General features: G+C 55.4%; 1 protein-coding gene across 1 annotated transcript in view; it reads left to right on the forward strand.

Annotated features, from left to right (window-relative positions):
• Window positions 1–13,446, forward strand: part of KSR2 (kinase suppressor of ras 2) — an 83,719-nt gene extending 70,273 nt beyond the window's left edge. Inside the window, exons 16-19 of the mRNA XM_072880215.1 lie at window positions 4,185–4,318; window positions 8,999–9,130; window positions 11,728–11,857; window positions 13,309–13,446. Coding sequence (XP_072736316.1) covers window positions 4,185–4,318; window positions 8,999–9,130; window positions 11,728–11,857; window positions 13,309–13,446 — 534 coding nt within the window. The remainder of the gene's footprint in view (window positions 1–4,184; window positions 4,319–8,998; window positions 9,131–11,727; window positions 11,858–13,308) is intronic.
• Window positions 13,447–13,746: the final 300 nt, after the last annotated feature.

The following is a 13,746-nucleotide window of genomic DNA, read 5'->3' on the forward strand; positions in this document are numbered from 1 at the left end:
GAGCCTGGCCGAGCTGCTCCGGGCAGCGGGAGTGAAGAAGGCAAGGAGGCTGGGCAGGACAGCACCTCTTGGCTTTAAAATCCAGGTCTCTTAGACCTCCCTCACCCACTTTGAGCTGAACTGGGGCGGCACCGAGGCTTCCCGTGGGCTCCCCATGGAGCGGTGAGCTTGGGGCTCATCCTAGCCGCAGCTCCTCTTCCCCCTTGGAAGTGCCGGTGTTTAAGTCCAGCTTTGCTGTTGGGAGTGAGTTGCTAGTTGGAGATTCCTCTCCTCTTGGAAAAAAAAAAAAATAATCTGCAGTTGGTCTGAGGTTTCCATGTCTCTGTGGTGAAAGCATCCCCGCAGCCAAGGTGCCCGGAGGAGTCAGTGCTGTGGTGCTCATGGCAGGGGGCTGTGCATGCCATGAGGCAGAGCACACGTACATTTTTCAGAGCTAAAAAAGCTTTTCCTTTCGCAGAGATGACTCAAAGTGCATCTTCGACGCTTCAGACGTGACCATATAAATAGATGCTGGGGAGGATCCTCACGTGACAGGGTCAAGTGGCTGGGAAGTTGGGTGCTGAGCCATCAAAGCTTCCCATCGAGTGTCTGCAATGGCTTTGTTTTCCCGAGAGGTGTTGAGCCGGCTGCCAGAGTAGGGTCATACCATGATTACAAACATGTTTAACACCAAACGATACCAAAAGTATTTGGCACGTGTCCTGCCATGGGAGCCACGACACTGACCCTGTGCCCCGTTCAAGGTCAGCCAGCACCTCTGGCCCACAGCAAGACCAAATCATCTGGGGCTGAGATCATGTTTGACATATTTCTATGAAAAAAAAAAAAAAAGTTATTCTGGCAGATCTTAAACCCCCTTAAATATTCAAATCTATGTTATAAAACAGAATATGTTCTGCAATATATCCTGAATCGTGCCATCCCCCGCCTGTGCTTATGCTGTCTCTTATTAGATTGCCTATTTTGCGTTTATTTACACCCAGATTTAGCAAAGTGTATGCTGTTTTAAAGTAAATTCCTTAAATTCCCCCAAAGTCTGTGGGCTCAAGGCAGGAGCTGAGAGTTGAGCACAGGCTTAACCACTTTGCTGAGCTGGCGTTGCAAGGGGCATCTTGGAGTGGCGAAGCTATGGCCTGAATTCGGTGTGTCTGACAGCCGAGGGCCTCTCTGCTGCATTTCTATTTTTGATCCGTATTTTCCACTTTTTAAAGATGGATTTTTCCCACTGAGCAAACGCCTGAGGCATCACATAGGTTTGCCTCATATTTTTTTCCCCTGACTACCGGGGTTCTTGCATCCCAGATGTTCCCAGCGGGAGGTAATGGCTCGGTTCAGCCCCTTTCTCTGTGCGGGTTGCATTGCTTTGTGTGGGGTGGGGTTTTGAGGACTCGGCTAAGAGACCGCTGTCTTCTGCAGCTGCCTGTGCATTTGGAACAGGTTGGAAACCTCAAACTCTTAGTGGTGTTGTGAGGCATCACTGGCACAGGGGAAGCATCACTGGATCTCTGAGATGAAAGCACTACCATGAAGAACATCACCCATGAGATCTGCTGAAGACCACCATGAAAGCACGTAGAGCTGGTTGTAGCCCCAGCAGCAAGCCAGCTTCCCTGCGTCCTCTCCTCCTTGGGAGTATGGGGTTGGGTGCTCCTGCTGCAACCCGCTTGGGCAGACAGACTTTGCAACCCAAGGGGCAGAGGGACTTCGGGTCTGACCCAGGTCCCCATAGGAATTAGCAGAGGTCCAAAGGCGGAGCTGTGCGGCATGGGTGCGGAGCCCAGGCTCTCCCTGCACGCCGGAGGGATTTTAAGACAGCGGCTCCTGCTCGTAGGAGAGGTCCATCACACCCCTGTCGCAGCCGCCTCGGTGCTGTGCCCCGGATGCACGGCCCCTTGCTGGTGTGCACCAGGGAGAGCAGTTTCTCTGCCTTCCCACCTCTCTGCCTCAACCACCAGCAGATGTTAAGGATGTTTTGGTGGACTTGGAGGTGGCTGGTGTGGAGAAGCAAAGGAAAACCCAGACAACTTGGTTTGGTTGGGCTTGGGGCAGCATCGCCCGGAGGAGCTGGAGGCAGGACGACAGCGGAGACATCGGCTCCGCTAGCCGGTCGTGGCAGTTGTTTGACTTTATCCTTTGAGTCCCCGTATGCGATAGGAGAGCCGCTAAGCTTATTGGATTAGCGGATGCAAGGGCTCTCGTTATGCCGTGATCCTCCGGAGGCAAAAGTTAATTTATTTAAGAAGCGAAGCCGGCAGAGGGAGCTGGCTTTTCACACACGCCGGGCAGCCGAGCAAATTAAGGCATTACTGGGCCGAGAGTGTTTTCTCACAGATCATCCCCAGGGGCGAAGGCGGCAGGGCTGGAATTTGCAGTGGGATCTGTGCGATACCCCGAGAGCTCCTCGAGAAATACCTTCAGCAAAGGCTGGGCTGCGTTCGATGATTGCATGGGCGATGCATTCCCATCCGTGCTGTGTGAGCATGGGTGCAAAGTCCCCGCTGCCTGCACTGAGCTCCTGTCAGCACTGGCCGAAAGGAGGGGGCTGCAGAGCATCCCCATGGCGCTGGGTCCCGTCCTGTCCCATAGATGCTCGGGACCCTGCACTGCACCTCGCAGGAGGAACAGGCTCACGGCATTGTCTTCCTTGCACAACCCCGGCACTTTGTGAAGGTGACAGTGACATTTTAAAGCAGATTTTTAAACCTCATCATTATTTCATATGCTGGGACCCAGAGACCCCTAATGAATCCCGGTGCTGGAATGGTCCCAGCACCCAGCTGCAGCTGTGGCATCTCGGGGCCAGCCGCAGCCCCGGATCGTTTCCTTCCTCCAGCATCCCTTAGCAGAGGCTCTTCAGGATTTCACTGCCGAGGGGTGCAGTTAAACCCCCATGACTTGCTATGTTGGGGTGTTTGCTGTCCCCAGCAGCACGTTGTCCCTGGCTGCCGCCAGCCTTCCCCGCCGCTGGAGCAGAGCCCCGCGGGTCTGTGCTGCTGGCGAGTCTTTGGTACCTTCAGGATTTTCTCCCACATCCTGGGCATTTGCATTTGAGGATTTGTGGGTTTTTCAGGTTGCTTTCCCAATTTTTCCAGATCGTTTCTGAATTTGGATCGTGCATCCCAGCTCCACATCGGCTGCAAACTTAAAAATATATTCTTGTTCCATGCCTGCATGGTTAATGACGATACATGAAAAGATCAGACTTAGGATGGACCCCCGTGGAAATCCAGTTAATAAATCCCCCCGTGTCAGTGATAGACAACTGATATTTGCTCTTAAGCAACAGTTTGCTGGCCCATTTGGCATTTATCCTTCAGTAGCTTCCTCTAGACCAAGTTTCCCCTAGTCTGCTTATGAGGATGAAAAGTGAGACAGCATCGAAAGCCCTGCTGAAGTCAGGATAAATGGCTTTTATCACCCTCCCCGTTCCCAGAGCCGCTTATCCCGTTGAGCTGAACGTCCGTCACATGGAGCTGTCGGCAGTCTGCTTGATTTGCCGATGCTAAACAAGCCAGGTGCAGGGGAGTTTGGATTTCCCACCCATGGCCTTTTTTTGCATCATTAGCAATAATTTTAATTAACCACCAAGTAGCTTTTCCTAGGGGAAAAAAATTAAGGCAGGACTCCTGCGAGGCGCTTGTTTCCAGGCTAATGGTGTCGGTGTGCACATAGGAAGCACTAATGGCTCAGCCAGGGTATGCGATAGCGGTGACGGAGAGCTTTGATTTATTACCCTTCTGCTCCCAGCCCCAAAAGAGAACGAAGGCAAAAACATCATCATCATCAATTTCTCAGCAGAGGATCTCAGGAAAGCGACTGCCAGTTTGGTTTGCCGCTAATTTTTCTTGCATAACCAATTAATCAGGAAGATGAGTGGGTGCCATCGCAGCTGAGGCGCCCGCACCACGATCCCGTCACCCTCCGTGAGCACCACCCGGTGCCTGTCCCAAGCCAGGGACGCCCTGGACACCTGCCCTTTCTGCAGGGACATTCGGGGATGTGCAGCTTTTGGCTGTGGCTCAGCCGTACCTTGGTAGCACGGACATGCCGCCGCGGCACAGGGACGCTCGCGGCTGGGCTCTCCCCGTCTTGGCAATTGTGGGGCTGCCCGTGCTCGGGCACTATCCTGGCTGTTTGTGCTGCTTTTTCAGTTTGGGGGTATTTTTCTCTCTCTTCCATCCTAGGGAATGGGCTACCTGCATGCCAAGGGGATCCTTCACAAGGACCTCAAGTCCAAAAATGTTTTCTATGACAACGGGAAGGTGGTGATCACGGATTTCGGCCTCTTCAGCATCTCGGGAGTTCTCCAAGCGGGCAGGTAGGACATGGCGTGGTGGAAATCCTGGCGTTCCTTCCCATGCCCTAGAGCTCCCCTCTGAGCTGGGAACATGGGGAGGGAGCCCAAAACCTTCCTCTGCAAGTGCCTTTCTGGGTCTGTAGCCTCGGTAGACATGAGGACAAGGTGCCTTTGGGTGTCTGGAGGCTGCCCCGGGGATTTCACCTTCTCACCTCCAGGATTTTGCTTTTGAGGAGGCTTGCTTTGGGAAAAGAGCAAGATGTGTAGCTCCTGCAGAAACCCCTCTGCCCCATGAAGAGTGCTCCCTTGAAACGCCAGCCCACGTTCAGCGCCGGTGTTGGGTTTGCAGTGCAAAGCCCCAGAGGGACGGCGAGAACAGGGCTGGGGTTTCCGCAGCGCCGAAGCGGTGAAAACAAACTGCTCTGCTCCTTGGGTGCAGAAGTTGCAGCTTGTTTTGATTTGATTTTGTTTCATTTATTTTTTAAACCTAGTGTTTAAAGGCAGAGTTGCTTTTGAGTGGTAGGAAGGAGCACGATGCTGCGTGTGACTCTCCAGCAGTTTGGTTCAGAGAGGCAGGACCTGGCCCCGGGCAGGGTAGCTTGGACCCAACCTCTTCCCAGGGGATGCATCATTTCCATGGCCAAACCACCCTGCAGCCATGCGGGAGATGCTCCTCGGGCTCTGTTTCACCAGGGCTGGCAAAGCTTGTTCGTTCCTTGGCCTTTCCCTAACACCGTCGTTATAATCCCCTGGCATCTGCTTCGTCTCCTGCCGCTGGGCTGATGAGCGGTGCAGCCGGAGCGGTGCTGTCCCCCAGCCTCTCCGGTGACCTTTCGGGTGCTGGCCATCTGGCCATGGCGTCTGCGCCGAGCCAGGGCGTGGAGCAAGGCACAGAGAAGATGAGAGCCAAGCTTGGGACATTTACAGCATTGTGACATTTTTTGCTCTCTTTGGGTTTGGAATCAAGCCCATTTGGTAAATGTTCCTTATTAAATGTTTTTTTTTCCCAGTGCTTTGGGAGGTTTTCCAGCTGTAGGCATGGCAGGGCAAAGAGTTTCAGCAGCCATGGAAAGGAAGAAAAGCAAAGCTGGGGGGAAAAGGAAACAGAAGAAGGGAAAAAAGAACAAAGATTATATTTTCCTTTTTCGTTAAAACTAAAAAAAAAGAGTGTTGCTGACTTCTCCCAGCGGGAGAGCACTTTTTCACTAAACCCTTTGTGTTAGAAGCAGCACAGGCCAAGTGTGGCGTTATCGGCGCCGGCAGCTTGGGCAGGTTTCCTTCGGCAGCGCGGTACCCGCCTTCGGGTCCTTTCAGTCTCCATCACCCCACGCGATGGGGTTTGTCGCTGGAGAGGTTGTCGTGGCTGATCATCACTTTATGGCGAAGCTGCTCAGGAGAGAAATGCACCTTGGAAATTATAGATTTTATTTCTAGTTCCTGTGTGATGAGGTCAAAGGATCAGAGGAAAAGGCAACGGCCGCCTCTCTCCATCCCACGCCTCTCACGGCGAGCCGGGCAGCCAGCCTTTCCCTTCTGCTTGTATAAATATCATCTGGTTTTAGCACAAACTTAGCCAAAAGCTTAGGAAGCCCAAGAAATCCAGCAGTGCTGCTGCTCGCCCTGCAGCAGAGAAGGGGGTTTCGGCTCTGGTTTAGCAGCTGGGCAGGGCGTTTGGGACTTAGGTCCTGCCAGGATGAGGCTGCAGCTCATGCCAGCAGTGGTAAAAGGATTTGGGCAAAAATGGCCAGATTTTGCCAGGGGCCTTTGCTCTGAAGGTCAGAGATGCTCTGGAGATAAAATGAGAGATGAGACGCTGGGGAAATGGGGTATCTGATGGGGTGGACCAATGCGTGGCCATCTCTGCTCAAGACGGGGGTGTCACTTGGGGAGTAAAGTCCAGGAGATTACTCAGGAGAGGAAGGATGGTCAGAAATGCAAGGCTGGACAGAAATGAGCAGTGTTTTGCTAGAAAAATGGAGAAAATGGGGAAATTTCTGCCCCGAGGAGCTTTCAGTGTGGCTGCCCTGGACTGCTGGTGGCACACACGTCTTCTGCTGGTGGAGAGCTGAGAGAAGGCTTTGGGGATCTGCACTCGTCGGTCACCATGAATTTTGAAGCAGCAAGTGTCTGCAGGTCTGGGTGGGTTTTTTGCTGGTTCTGGTTTCTCTCAGATGAAGAAGAACGCTAAAGCGCAGTTTTGGGTCCTCAGAGGCTTGCGTGGAGAAGGAGCCAATTTTTGCAGGTCAGGTTAAGGATGGTGGTGTTGCTTCAGATGTGAATGAGAGCTACAAACTGGCCTGATTTTTGCTAGGGTTAAAAAAAGATATGGCTTAAAAATCCTCCTCGTCCTCCTAGAGCAGGCTCACTTTCAGTTCACGAAAGTGTCTGGCTCAAGGAGTTTGTAGCGTCCATCTGTGCCGTGACACGCTTGCGCTGCTGAAAAATGAGATGGCTATTGCAACTACAATACTTTCTGCAGAGACTTTGTAATCTGGTGTCTTATCCTGGGGAAATCAGATTTCTTTCTCCTTTATTTAAACGTTGCTGGGCTTGGTAGGGCTGCTCTGTAATTAGGAGGAGCGCGAGGTGGGTCTTGAGTAGTCTGAAGAGCTCTTCTGCTCTTGCCTTTGCCTTGGGGCTGGCTTGTCCTTCGGTGGGTTTAGAAGATGCTCGGCTGGTTGTGCTGCTTTCTGCTAGTGGAAGTGGCCAGGTTGGTTATAAAGTCAGGCAAACTTTTGTCATGAAACCTCAAATGGCTGTAATTGAACCACGTTTGGGATTGCATTAAAGCTCAGCCCTCGTTGCTGGAAGCTCGTAAACCCATAGCTGCGTGCTCGGGCATACGTGAGCTTTGCAGAGGGGCGAGGCTGGGCTCGCACGGGAGCTGTGGAGCCAAATCCGGTCCCCGGAGCATCCCGAGGCAAGCCTGAACGCCGCTCCTGGGATATCACAGCACTGGGTGACTTGAGTGAGCAAAAATAAAAGCCCCAGGTGCAATCCTGGTCTTGCTGAGGGCGGCGGAGCAGATCTGAGTGCTGCCTGCTGCATCCTGCTCCCCGCTGCCTGCACGGAGACGGAGACAGGGAAGGACCAGCGAGCTCCTCCGTGTCTTTTCTAATTGCCCTGGTGCTTAACGCCGGCTTGTAATTAAGAGCTGCACAGGGATGGAGGATGGCAGCATGAGCCGGCTGGGGAGCTGAAAGCCTCCTCCCTGCGCCGAAGTGCTCTCGCCTGCAGCTCCCGGGGACGGAGGGTCCATGCTGGAGCTGCTGATTATGGCGGTGGCTCCGATGCAGCAGGGTGAAGAGGAGCCATCGAGGCCCCGGAGGGGGCATGGAGGCTTAATCAGCGATTCCCTGGGCCAGCAGCATCCTTCCCTAGGGAGGGGGTTGCTCCTCCGGTCACTGCCAGACCCAGGGGTGATGCCTGGGGACGGGGACAGCTTTGCGGCCGGGAGGATGGGGACTGCGTCGTCTTGGGAGTGCGTGCGTTGTGTGCACGCAGCCGCGGGGGGAAAAGCCAGCCAAGGAATCAGCGTTTGCAGTGGGAGCTTGTCATCTTGCCTCAGGGGTGGATGGAGATGCCCGTGCCCGGATGGTGTCCCCTGGGACCTGAGCTCTGGGATTTTGGCCCCGGCAGCCCCACAGCCATCCCTTACCCCTGCGCATCGCCATCCTCAGGAGGGCATGCCAGCACAACCAGGCAGAAATTCCTTGATACGAGATGGTGGGCTCCTCCTTCTCTAGCCCAACGTGACCTGGGCCAGTTTTTGTTACCTCCTGCAAAACTACGCCGCCAAATTTGGGCTCGGACACATGATCAAGCTGCTTAATGTGTTACCACCACCGGTGGTCCCTGCCCATTTCCCTGCCCGGGGACCCTTTTTATGCCAGCGGTGCATCCCAGGTGCCTGCTGGAGGATGTAAGGATGAAGAAGCAACCAACGACATTCTCAGCTGCTGGCCAAAGCAGCCTAATGTATCTGTACGGAGCAGGGGGACCTTGAGGTTGAGGAGAAGATGGCTGAGGTTAGCTGAGGGGCTGGTGAGGGGGGTTAAAGACGAAGTGAAATCCCTGGGTGGCAGCCTGGGATTTAATAGCAATGTCACAGTGAGGACCGGCCACTACGTATCGCGGGGCAGGCGATTACAGTGCTGCTCCCATGGGCGATGGCATGGGAGGCTTGGACACGAAGGTGGGCTAGAGGGGCTGTTTGGGGCCAAACACCTGAAAACACGGATTTCCAGGCCATTATTATAGGGTGGGTTTGGTTGGAAGAGACCCTTAGACGTCCTCAGTCCAACCTCCTGCTGAAACCACAGTGGGGCCAGCTCAGGTGTCAACGCTGGTGGGATTTACCCCAGGTAATGTTTTGCCCCCGGCTTTTTTAAGGTGTTTTGGTGCAATGGTCACAGCGAGGGCCCTGGCAGACCCTGCATCCCCGTCATCAGCCCAGCAGAGCCGAAGCTCCCCCTCCCCACCATCCTGTGCCCAAATTGTGTGCTGCTGCCTGGCAGGGACGGGCATGAAGCCGCTGCGCCGGCATTTCTCAGAGCAAGCTTAAAACCCAAATTTGCAAGGATGCCATAGGGAAAACCAGGCTTAAATGCCCTGGGGAGAGGGTGGGAGGGCTGGGGGGCTGCTCGCCGATGTGACGTCCCCCTCCGTGGTACCCACGGCTTCGGCTCCGTGTTTTGGCAGGCGGGAGAACAAGCTGCGGATCCAGAACGGCTGGTTGTGCCACCTCGCCCCTGAGATCATCCGCCAGCTCTCACCGGACACCGAGGAGGACAAGCTGCCCTTCTCCAAGCACTCGGATGTCTTTGCACTGGGGTGAGTCCCCGTGGAGTGGGCAGGCTGCAGAGAACTGGTGCGGTTGTGTCAGGTGTGAGCTGCCCTGAGCAGCCGGGAGGGGACGGGGACACGCTTTGCTTGCCACAACGCCGAGGGGACGCTGCCTGTGGGAATCCCCATCGCTGGGCTCGGAGCACCTTCCCGCTTCAAGAAATTTTGAGTTAAACCCCGCTAAATCCCCAAATCCTCCTGTTTCAACTACGGACCGGGGTGGCTGTAGGCAATGGGACCTGGAGCATCCTGGGGATGCCAGCCTGGCGTAATCTCTCCCCTGCATCCTCCTGGGGTGCGTACTGACGAGAAGGTGCTCTGGATGTCGGCTGGGGACGCAGAGGCTTGGGGACACAGGTCTGGGAGCCCCCAGACACCCCGATTCTCCCCACCAGCCGGCTGCAGACGGGCTGGCGGCGGTGGCTGCCACTGCGAGCTGGGGCTGCCAGGGGGAGGAGATGCCAAAAGGCCAAGAAGAGGAGAATTGATGAGTCTCCTTCAGCGAACCGGCTCGTCGCTCCTGCCATTTATCTGAAAGCAAGCCTCCCTTATGGCAGGAGCCCAGGCATGCCCCGATAAAACCTTTCTCGAGGCGGACGTAGGGCTGGGGGTTTTACCCAGCGGATTAATTTTCTCGTGGATACCTTAAAGGCTGCGGGGATTAGTGCGCATGGAGCTGTTATCGGAGGCGATATTTCCATCAAAACCGCAATAATTACAGCTGAAAGGGTCTGGCTTTTTTTTTGCCCTCCCCGAGGTATAACTTTAGCACAAAAATAAAGAAGTAATTAAGGGATCATATCGAACTAAGTGAGAGTCGGTTACTTAGACTTAGTTTTTCCTCTTTTCTTTGAGTGTGAGCTCTGCCCTTATGTAAAGCATGAGTTTCCTTAAAAGATTAAAAGATTTTCCCACATTTTCCCTCTTTCTTGTTTCTGCTGCCCTCCGCTGAGCCTGGGAGGCTCATGGATGATCCGGAGGGTTATTGCCATCACCGCTTCCCCATAGGGATTTGAGGATCAGTGACAGCAAGAGGAAAAGATCTTTTAAAGACTCCAGAAGACGGCAGAAATGTTAAATTAAAGTGTGTGTGAGGGGGATGCGGAGCAGGGGGCTGCGGCTGGTGGCATGTGCTCGCCGAAGCCTGAGAGATCGCGGCAATAATTAATATTAGATCTGTGGTCTTCTCGTGCAAAGGGAGATGGAGCAGCAGACCGCTCTCCGTAGCACCATCCACAGCCCAGGAAACACAGCCCAAATATTTTGGACACATCTGAAAGCAGGAAGGTGAAAAATTGAGTCCCAAACTCCCAACTAGAAACTTGAATTTAACTGCATCGGATGCATTGAGGCACCTTCAAAATCCCCTCTCCTGCCTGAGCGTCTCGTCCAGTGCCACTGGGACCTGCCCCTCTCCAGCCCCCCGATTCCTCCACGTCCACAGCACCAACGGGCATCTCACATTTTTCAAATTTTTGGAGATTTTACAGCCAAATTGTGCATATTTTTCAAAAATCAGGAGAGCTGATCTCCAAAATCAGGGAGCCCCCCTATGCGAGAGTGATCCCTCATTTATCAGACCCCCTCCACCAGATTTTTCCACCCTAATGCCATTTTCACCCCGTTTCTTGCTGCTTTAACTGGCTGTAATGGCATCCCTTGAAGGGAAAAGCAGCTCCAGGGGATTCGCCTTGGAAATCGGGGCCAGCACTGTGGGAGTCGGGGCTCATCCAGCCTCCGGGTGCCGGAAAATGAGGATGCAAAACTCCCAGGCGGTAGCGGGGGCGAAGGATGGCGGGGGTGGCCGCCAGCTCAGCCGGAGACGCCCTTGTTTTGGGATATTCCCTTGGATTTGGGAGTCCTCATGGAAAGGAGGGCTTGGCTTAGCCATAAGAGCGGTGCAGTGGCAGATGGCCGGGGGTTCACGTGTGCCATCACCCGGTGAGGGTGCCGGGGATGGTTCATGCCATGGCTTGGACAGCTTTTTGCGGCTTGGAGTGCTTTTTGCAGAAGAAAAAGGGAAAAATCGGAGTGAAAGCGAGTGCTCAGGCTTGTCCTTCCCCGGCACTTGCTGCCCCACGCAGCTGGAGCCAGTGGCAGTGTTAGAAATGTCAGCCTGGCAGCTGGACCATGTATTTACCCCCCACATCATCTATTAAGCTGCTCCGCGGGCAGCGGGGCGAAGTGCTATTGCAGCCCGGCGGGAGATTCCCACTTGATGTAACAGGCTGGCTGGCGGCTCTGCCCGTGCCTCTGCCCATGCCTCTGCTCGTGCTTCCCGTCAACCTCCATCCTCCTGCCCATGGGCCACGTTCTTCCCTGGTGTAAACCGGGGGCTGTGGCAGGCTGGTGGCTTGCTCTCGGTCAAGTCGACAGCCTCAGTTTCCCCATCTGGAAAATGGGAGCGTTGATATCTCTGTAATGAGCACTGAGCACCTCTGGTGACATATCTGGCACGAAGCATCTCCTGGATGTCGGTGATTTTGGAGCAGGGAGAGATGGTGGATGTGGGTGCAATGGCCAGATGTCCCCGCCGTGATGCCTCCCAGCTCCTCCCATCTCTAATCCCTGCTGTCTCCCAACAGCACGATCTGGTACGAGCTGCACGCGCGGGAATGGCCCTTCAAGACGCAGCCAGCGGAGGCAATAATCTGGCAGGTGGGAAGAGGGATGAAGCCCAACCTCAGCCAGATCGGGATGGGCAAGGAGATCTCGGTAGGTGGTGCGGGGCAGGCGCTGGAGCCCCGTGTGTGTGTGCAGGGAGGGGGAACGTGTCCCACTGGCGCACGCCTTGGGTGGAGGGTCCCTTTGAAAAACACTCTGTGCTGCCCAGGATCTGCCAGCAAAAAAGCAAGGGGTGCCTCCCTCCCCAGGCAGTGAGGCTCGGTCCTGCTGCTGTGGCTCAGCTTGCACATCCCCTCCACCCCAGCCCTTCGCAAGGATGAGGTGATGGAGACTGGGTCCTCATGGGATGGACACATCCCCTCCACCCCAGCCCTTCACCAGGATGAGGTGATGGAGACTGGGTCCTCATGGGATGGACACATCCCCTCCACCCCAGCCCTTCACCAGGATGAGGTGATGGAGACTGGGTCCTCATGGGATGGACACATCCCCTCCACCCCAGCCCTTCACCAGGATGAGGTGATGGAGACTGGGTCCTCATGGGATGGACACATCCCCTCCACCCCAGCCCTTCACCAGGATGAGGTGATGGAGACTGGGTCCTCATGGGATGGACACATCCCCTCCACCCCAGCCCTTCACCAGGATGAGGTGATGGAGACTGGGTCCTCATGGGATGGACACATCCCCTCCACCCCAGCCCTTCGCAAGGATGAGGTGATGGAGACTGGGTCCTCATGGGATGGACACATCCCCTCCACCCCAGCCCTTCACCAGGATGAGGTGATGGAGACTGGGTCCTCATGGGATGGACACATCCCCTCCACCCCAGCCCTTCACCAGGATGAGGTGATGGAGACTGGGTCCTCATGGGATGGACACATCCCCTCCACCCCAGCCCTTCACCAGGATGAGGTGATGGAGACTGGGTCCTCATGGGATGGACACATCCCTCCACCCCAGCCCTTCACCAGGATGAGGTGATGGAGACTGGGTCCTCATGGGATGGACACATCCCCTCCACCCCAGCCCTTCACCAGGATGAGGTGATGGAGACTGGGTCCTCATGGGATGGACACATCCCCTCCACCCCAGCCCTTCACCAGGATGAGGTGATGGAGACTGGGTCCTCATGGGATGGACACATCCCCTCCACCCCAGCCCTTCACCAGGATGAGGTGATGGAGACTGGGTCCTCATGGGATGGACACATCCCCTCCACCCCAGCCCTTCACCAGGATGAGGTGATGGAGACTGGGTCCTCATGGGATGGACACATCCCCTCCACCCCAGCCCTTCACCAGGATGAGGTGATGGAGACTGGGTCCTCATGGGATGGACACATCCCCTCCACCCCAGCCCTTCACCAGGATGCAGTCATAGAGATGGGGTCCTCGTGGGATGGACACATGCCCTCCACCCCAGCCCTTCTCAAGGATGCAGTGAAGGAGATGGGGTCCTCACAGGGTCGACGTTGGGCACAGGGCTTGTGGTGGGAGAGGGACTGGCTCTACTCACGCGCTCGCCCTGTGTGGCTGCAGGACATTCTCCTCTTCTGCTGGGCCTACGAACAAGAGGAGAGACCCACCTTCACCAAGCTCATGGACATGCTGGAGAAACTGCCAAAGCGCAACCGTCGCCTTTCCCACCCCGGGCACTTCTGGAAGTCGGCGGAGTAAGTCCCTGCCCCTGCCCGTCCTTCCCTGTGCCGCAGGCAGCTCTGCCTGCACTCCCCAAGCCTCCACTGTCACAGCTGGGTGGCTGGCGTTGGTGGTGGGGGAGCTCAGGGACAAGCTGTGGGTATATTGATGCCATGTGGGGGGGCAAGGACGGGTAGGAAGGGTGGTCACAGAGCGCTGTGCCCATGCCAGCTGTCACTGCAGTGCTGCCTGTCTTTGTTGGGGTGAAAAAGCCCGTGAAAGTAGTTGGAGATGATCAGGAGGAGCCTGGTGATGTGTTCCACCAATGCCAGGAGGAAG

Source organism: Ciconia boyciana, chromosome 15 (assembly GCF_034638445.1).
Source record: "Ciconia boyciana chromosome 15, ASM3463844v1, whole genome shotgun sequence".
NCBI lineage: Eukaryota > Metazoa > Chordata > Aves > Ciconiiformes > Ciconiidae > Ciconia > Ciconia boyciana.